This window comes from Theropithecus gelada, chromosome 14 (genome assembly GCF_003255815.1).
Source record: "Theropithecus gelada isolate Dixy chromosome 14, Tgel_1.0, whole genome shotgun sequence".
In the NCBI taxonomy this organism is placed as follows: Eukaryota; Metazoa; Chordata; class Mammalia; order Primates; family Cercopithecidae; genus Theropithecus; species Theropithecus gelada.
In genome coordinates, this window is record NC_037682.1 from 115,246,627 (window position 1) to 115,254,525 (window position 7,899).

The 7,899-nt window shown below is 35.7% G+C and overlaps 1 protein-coding gene across 1 annotated transcript; it reads right to left on the reverse strand.

Annotated features, from left to right (window-relative positions):
• Nucleotides 1-1,407: 1,407 nt before the first annotated feature.
• LOC112607338 (olfactory receptor 6M1) lies at nt 1,408-2,350 on the reverse strand. Its single transcript, XM_025358461.1, is given in 2 exon segments — nt 1,408-1,830; nt 1,832-2,350. Coding segments are annotated over 2 exon segments (942 nt in total).
• Nucleotides 2,351-7,899: the final 5,549 nt, after the last annotated feature.

Here is a 7,899-nt window from a genome sequence, read left to right on the forward strand (position 1 = left end):
CTCTTCCCTGTTGATCTCAGTCACTTTTATGGCTTTCATTATCGTTAATATATTTGATGACTCCATAAATTATATCTCTAGCTCAAGTTTTTCTCCTAAGCTTCAAATAATTATCCAACTGACAACTTATAACTGGATGACCCTCAAAAACCTTCAGTTCAATAGGTCCACCCCTAAGAAACCCCTCCTGTGTCTCTTTCTTCTTTTTCTTTTTGTTTTTTAGATGGAGTCTCACTCTGTCACCCAGGCTGGAGTGCAGTGGCGTGATCTTGGCTCACAGCAACCTCTGCCTCCCAGGTTCAAGCAATTCTCATGCCTCAGCCTCTCAAGCAGCTGAGATTATAGGCATGCACCACCACGTGCAGCTAATTTTTGTATTTTTAGTAGAGACAGGGTTTTACCATGTTGGCCAGACTGGTCTTGAACTCCTGACCTCAAGTGATCTGCCTGCGTCAGCCTCCCAAAGTGCTGGTATTACAGGCGTGAGCCGCCGCGCCCAGCCCTGTGTTCCTTTTCTCATCAAGTATCTTTCACTCTGTATAGCCAGAGGCTTTGATACCGTCCTAAGTCATACCTCTTTTTCTCTCATTTCTCACATCATCTTTACTTAATCTGGCCAATACAGGTTAAAACCAAGTCTCCAGAAATATTCAAAAGTGCCTAATAAGAAAATATTTTTTAACTTTACATGCCTTACTAGAAGTAGCGATATTTTATTATCTATTATTTTATTTAAAAATGGAGAGAGACATTGAGGATTGGATAAGTTGTAGCATGGTCAGAATCTGTGGAAAATAAGTGAACTTAGCCAGGACTAGAATTGGAGACCTCTGAATCCCTGTTAGGTTTCTTTCATGGTATATATATATTTTTTAATGAGGTCTCACTCTGCCACCCAGGCTGGAGTGTAGTGGCACAATCACAGCTCACTGCAGCCTCAACTTCCAGGGCTCAATCAATCCTCCCATCTTGGCCTTCCAAAGTGTTGGGATTACAGGTGTGAGCCACTGCACCCAGGCTCCCTTTGTGGTATATGCAAGATACTTCATGGATTGGATTTTCCCTCCAGGCATGATCAAAGTTTGCTTTCAGTTTGGCATGATCATTGCTCATCCCGGGGCACCGTCTCAGTTTCTGGCACACCAAACACCACACAGTCATGCAGAAAGAATGTTTCGAAGATAAGAAATATGTGCCGTCAGGGGAGGGCTGGGGGTTGGGGAGAGCATTAGGAAAAAGAACGAATGCATGCTGGGCTTAATACGTAGGCGATGGATTGATAGGTGCAGCAAACCACCATGGCACACGTTTAACTATGTAAGAAACCTGCACATCCTGCACACTTACCCTGGAGCTTAAAAAAAAAAATAAAAAAAGGAAATGTATTTGATGTAGTACATACCAGTGTCAAGTTTTCCTTAGTATCAAGGTCATGATTCTTTTCACTGTCTCTCTCAACACTTCCTTTACCTTCTCATTCCTCAAGCTGTAGATAAAAGGATTCAGAAGAGGGGTCACCACTGTGATGAGGATAGCAGCCACCTTGTCATAATCCAGTGAGGAGTTCTGATTGGGTCGCACATACACAAAGATGTTGCTCCCATAGGCAATGGAGACAACAGTGATATGAGAAGCACAGGTAGAAAAAGCTTTCTGACGTCCCTGGGTGGAAGGGATATGTAGGATGGTAGAAATTATGCACACGTAGGACCCAGTAGTGAATGCCAGGGAACTCAGGATGACAAGGGCAGAGAGGAGAAAGTTTATCTTCTCAATGAGGTGAGTATTTATACAGGCCACCTGTAAAAGAGGGGCAATGTCACAGAAAAAAATGATTAATTTCTTTCCTACAGTAAGGTAGCCATGTCACTGCAATGGTTGGAACCAACACAGACAGGAAGGCCCCCACCCAGCATCCCAGAACCAGCAGGAGGCAGGCCCTGCTGTTCATGATGACCATGTAGCGCAGTGGGTCGCAGATAGCCACGTAGCGGTCAAAGGACATTACTGCCAAGAGGATAAACCCCACTGTCCCCAGAAAGAAGTAGAAATATGCTTGGGTCATGCAACCAGCAAAAGATATGGTTTTCTTTTCTCCTAGGAGGCAGGCCAACAACTTTGGGGTAATGACAGTGGTATATAAGATATCCAGAGAGGACAAATTACTGAGGAAGAAGTACGTTGGAGTTTGCAGGCGATGATCAATCCATATCAGGGAGATGATGATGGTGTTTCCTGTTGCTGTTAATGTGTAAGTTAACACAAGAACCACAAAGAGAGATATTCGAATCTCCAGGAGAGCTGGGAAGGCAATTAGGGTGAATTCGGTCACAGTGCTCCAGTTTCCCATGTCGACTACTACATGGTGGGCAGGGTTTCCCTGAAGAAACAAGAAAACAAAATCAGCTTAGGTAATTTTGTAAATATGTGTTGAGAATGTATTGTGGAGAGTGGCTTGTATTGGGAGACGTAGTCCTGGCGTGTAGTCCTCTATCAGCAAGTAATTATTGTGCCACATTGGGAAAGTCAAGATTTAGGTATATGTTTGTTTGTTTGTTTGTTTGTTTTTTCCTGTAAAATGATACAATAAGGCTGGATAAAAAACTCCAAGCTTCCTTCTAGTTATAAAATTCTATTCCTGTCATTAGATGAAATTTCTGATCTTTTCTACTCTTTTGGCTTCATTTTATCAGCTAAAAATGTGCTGATGTACTGATGTATACTTAATCAGAATGCCCTTCTATTATTCTGGTTTACAGTTCCTGAGTGGCAAATCCTTTAAAAACTTTATAGTCTTATATAACAAACTTTATTTCACTTTGGTGGTTATCATGAGTAAGAGATAAAGGTTGATTTAGTTTTTTCTGTATTTGTAGATATCCAGAGTCTCCCAATTCTTAAAGTCTTTCTTTAGCATGTACACATCTGTGAAAACAGTCCAGAGATGATTAAAAGGAACAATAGCTCATGGTTCCTATTAATCATTTTAGATGACATCTCAAAAAGAAATAATGGGTATCTCGCCCTTAGATTATACCTTGTGTCTAAAACCTACCTTCAAGTTCTGTGAAGTATCTAATATACATTATATATCTGGATGATCATTTGAGAGCACCATATATAGTGTGATAGCATCAGAGAGGCACAAATTATATACAGGAAGGCAAAAACAGAGGTAATTCATCTCACTTTATTTACTTTGTCAGCTGACGTCGTGAAACTGTACTTCAAGATCTAGTTTGTTCTTTATCCCACTATCTAAGAAATGATATTTTAGGTAAAAACCAACCCATGCTTTAACTCTGATCTTGGTGCTTTATTTATCTAGATAGCACCTCTTTAGTAAATCCTTAATAGATTAGTCAGCATCTCCTCCACTCTTTGCTACCGATCGTGACCACCTCTTTTTCTATTTCCAACCTCCCCCTGCACTTTCCTCAGGATAAAAAAGTTCGTCCTCTTATTTTATTTTTCTTTTTATTATTACAAGAAAGACATTTTTAGTGCAAAGAATTCAGAAATGCAAGTGCAAAAAAGAAAATTATAATCTGTAATTAAACTTATTAGAGATACAGTGACATTTTGGTATATATAGTTTTAGGCGATTTTAAAGTTCAAATTACATATCTGTGTATCTAAAACAAATCATACTAGCAGATTGTTTTGTAATTAGCTTTTTAGCTTTTTTCCTTTTCCTTTCTTTCTCTTTTCTTTCTTTCTTCCTTTTTTTTTTTTTTTTTTTTAACAATTCAGCATCTTTCCAGGTCAATTCCTAGAAATCTTCACAATCATTTTTGAGAATTGTGTAGCATTTGATTCTATCAGTGGGACTGTGATATATTTAGCCAGTTGCTTAGTGCTGAATATTTAGATGGTTTACATTTCTTGCTTGTATAAATAATGATCAAATAAATATTCTTCCACCTAAATTTTTTGTGCACTTGTCTTATTCATTCCTGAGAATCTTTTCCAATAGGATGTTCGCCCTCACTATTTGTTACTCAGTACAAAAACCCAAGAAAGATTTGTTCTTATAATATTAGATTTTACTTTACTAGAGCAGTTGATAATGTAAAGTCACTTACAAATCTCTTTCATGGGTTCTCAGTCTGAGGGAATAGTTCTATATCATAGCTGGGCTCAGGTAGCTAATACCTCAATAGTGTAGAAACACTGTACTCTTTTTTTTTTTTTAGAAAATAAATCTTATTTTACACTCTGAACTTCAGTTTTCTCATCTTAGAATGCTGGTCTGCACATTTAAAAGGTCCATTAAAGTCTTAGAGTCCTGCTGTCAGTACTTTTTGACTCCCTGACCCACCTCAAAGAGTGTAACTTCTTTTATTCTCCATTAAATAAACTCCTAAATGATTTGCTAAGTTACTGCATAAAAGTGGCTAATCATGAATACATATACTAATGTAATAGCATGGAAATTATATGTGAACTTTCTATACAAGGCATTTTGTTACGTTTTTTGTGTGTCTTATATTATTATTTCCGTGAGGTTGTTCAACAGGCAAATTATATTTTACACGTCGTTTTTGGTTTTCAATAATAATAGATAATATTTGTTGAGTTTTTGGTAGTTGCCAGACACAATCTAAAGCAGTTTACTCTTTTAATTTTCATTATAACCTATGAGATAAGCATTATCTTTATTCCTATTTTTAAATTTTACTTTAAGTATATTTTACATTTTAAGACTCAAGTATTAATTAGATTAATGTGAGATAGTTTAAAGAACTGGGTTCCAATCCTAGTTTTTACCACTTACAGCTCTTTTTTATTGAATTAAATTCTTCACCTCTGAGTCATAGCTTCTTTATCAGAGAAATAAAGATAATTCTCATGTTCAAAATGACCTGCCATGAGGTTTAAATTAAATCATATATGTGACAATACCTAATAAATTCTTGCTAAAAAATTGATTCTTTTAAGAAAGGAGCTGAACAATTAACATTAATTGTTTCTTATCTGAATTAATAACGATAAGTTGTGAAAACATTAATTTTTAACTGAGAAATATTTCTAATGCTACTTAACCTGAATCATTCCAGATTGGCTTCTGACTCCATTCACTAAGAATATTGAAAGCTTAGAGCAACTATACACAGACAAGTAAATTTAACAAAAGTGATACTGTATTAGTAAATACAAATATACAAAAAAGTATACTTACATTGCATCAATTACATAATGTACAATTTTCCTGTTTTGTATGTGCAGACATAGGAAGAGGCTCAAACTTTATCATATATAAGTGTGTGAATTAATTCATAGCATTGTATTTTGTACTTTGAATTTTTTTTTTTTTTTTGCTAATTCTATTTCTAACTCATAGATATATCTCTCAAAGATGAAACAGCCCTTACTAGGCCACTGACCATCCAACCCCATAATGAATCCTTCTGATTAGCACTCTCACCACATATGCATCCAGCCATTGCTTGGATGACTTCAGTGATTAGTAAATTACTATCTTGCTTTACTACTGGCTGGATGAAAAACTCTTATCTTGAGTGGAAAACTCTGTTATGTAACTTCCAAATACATGTTCACGTACTGATTTTATAGATCAAATACTAATCTTTTCACCATGACAGCCCTTCAAGCACCTTTATGTTCTAGATATCCTCCTTGCCCTGCATTCCAGTAAATTCAGCACAACACAAATTCTAAAGTCTGTTTTTGCAGATAAAGAAGGTAATACCTGTGGTAAGTGGCCTTAAAAACTTACAGAGTAGATCTTCCTCAACTTCCATTTATGGGAGACTGAAGCAGGAGGATTGCTTGAGGCCAGGAGTTTGATATCAGCCTGGGCGGCATAGCAAGACCCCATCTCTACAAATATTTTGAAAAAACTAGCCAGGTGTGGTGGTGAGCATCTGTGGTCCTAGTTACTCTGGAGATGGAGGTGGCAGGATTGCTTGAGCCCAGCAGTTCCAGGTTGCAGTGAGCTATGACCATGGCATTGCACTCCAGCTTGGGCAACAGAGTGAGACCTTGTCTCTAAAATCAATTGATCAATCAATGAAAAACTATTAAGTTTTAATTCTCAGGTATTTTTCCCCATGCAGAATGACTATATTTTGTCTCTTTGCTTAATTTTCAATTATTTCAATTATCCAGTAACTGAGTTTTTTGAATATAGAATTTCATACAAGCAACTCATCTAGATGTGGCTAAGTGGACTCCTTCTTAAGCATACTTACCAAGTGATGGCTCAGTGAAGGGAACTCAGTAAAGTTTTTGGTATTTCATTGTACCTTCATGACTATTAGACTATCCTTCCATTGAAGCTTTTACTAAATGATCGTGAATGTTATAAATGTTTCACCAGATCAAAGGTGACTTGAATTTTTTTTAACTACTTCTTTCCTTTTCTCAATAGAGTAAAGCTTCCTTTCCTTTCTTCTGTCAGTTTTTTGTTAAGTAGGTGAATGAATTATGTTTTTTCATGGACCTATTTGCCTTAGAGATTTAGATGAGAACAGCTCTTGGGGATATGGGTCAAAAGAAGTTAATTAATATTGTTATAAAAGAATGTTGGTTCTGAACTTCCTAATCACAAAGTTTTAGACTGTCTATACATAGAGCAGTTAGGGATTCCTTGGGGATTTTCCAGCCATTTCGCTTCTTGCATTTAAAGAGAAAAGAATACCTTTGAGCCCAGGTATCTACAAGGAAGCTAAAAGCATGGAACACTTTTCATCCTTCTTAAATTTATTTGTATAATAGGAAATATTCTACAACAGTAAATGTTCTAGAGTTTCAGATACCATGTACTATCTCTCTCTGTCTATGTTAGCATAATGTTTTAAAAAGTTCCAGATGAAAATAGGGTCATAGTAAATTCCGTAATTTTTCCTCCCTGTCCTGTCCCTGTTGAAAAAGATGAGCTGTTGTGTAACAATCACATCATGCCATTATCAAACACCTCATATACCCCATAAATATATACACCTACTATGTACCACAAAAATTAAAAATAGAAAAATTTTAAGAAGATGGGCTCTTGTACAGAACTCAGCCTAGTACAACTTTGTTCTTCCATGCTCTTGACTTATCTCATAGCTACAAGCTTTCCATAAATTTCCACTGTATTGTCTGATTTTTTTAAATGAAAATTCTTTCAAACATTTTTCACTTAACTAAAAAACCCTCCTTTTCATTTTATTATTTTTTTTACCTTAACAGTAACCTGACTTTCACTTGAGGACACTGGTTCCACTGAGTTGAACACACATCCTTCTTTCCATGTACAAGAGTGATAGAGTTACATAGCTGCAGGGACATTATAACAATATAACAATATTATATTGTTTTATATTTAGATTATATCAATTATATATTATGTAATATGCTATATGACATATATTACATGAGTATACAATGTGTTTGTACTTATATATATTATAATATATTTATACTATATTATTAATTTTATAATGATATAATAATTGTGTTGTTTTTGTTATTTTGCTCCCAATTTCTGCTTTCAATAAGAAATTATTCCTCTGGTTTCTGACAAAACTCCTCTGATGCTCATAGCATACAATTTCTTTTATTTTTGTAGTATGCAATCTTATAAATTTTCTCTGGTTCCACCATTTATTGCCTAAGTTTCAAGAAATAAGCAAATAACTGCTATAGAGCCTTCAAGTAAGACAATTATGGAAGTCATTTTTTAATTGACTCTTTTGGTGGTTCACGTGAACAGCTTTTGTCAGCTGTTTTGATTTGCTTTTGTTAGCTGTTCACATGAACCACTGAGTCCATTAAACAAACACTTTCACAATTGTCTTACTAAACTTGACAACTCAAGTTTAGGTTGATATTCGACCTAAAACTTGAATATCTTTTTAAAAAATAATTTCAACTTTATTTTAGATTTGG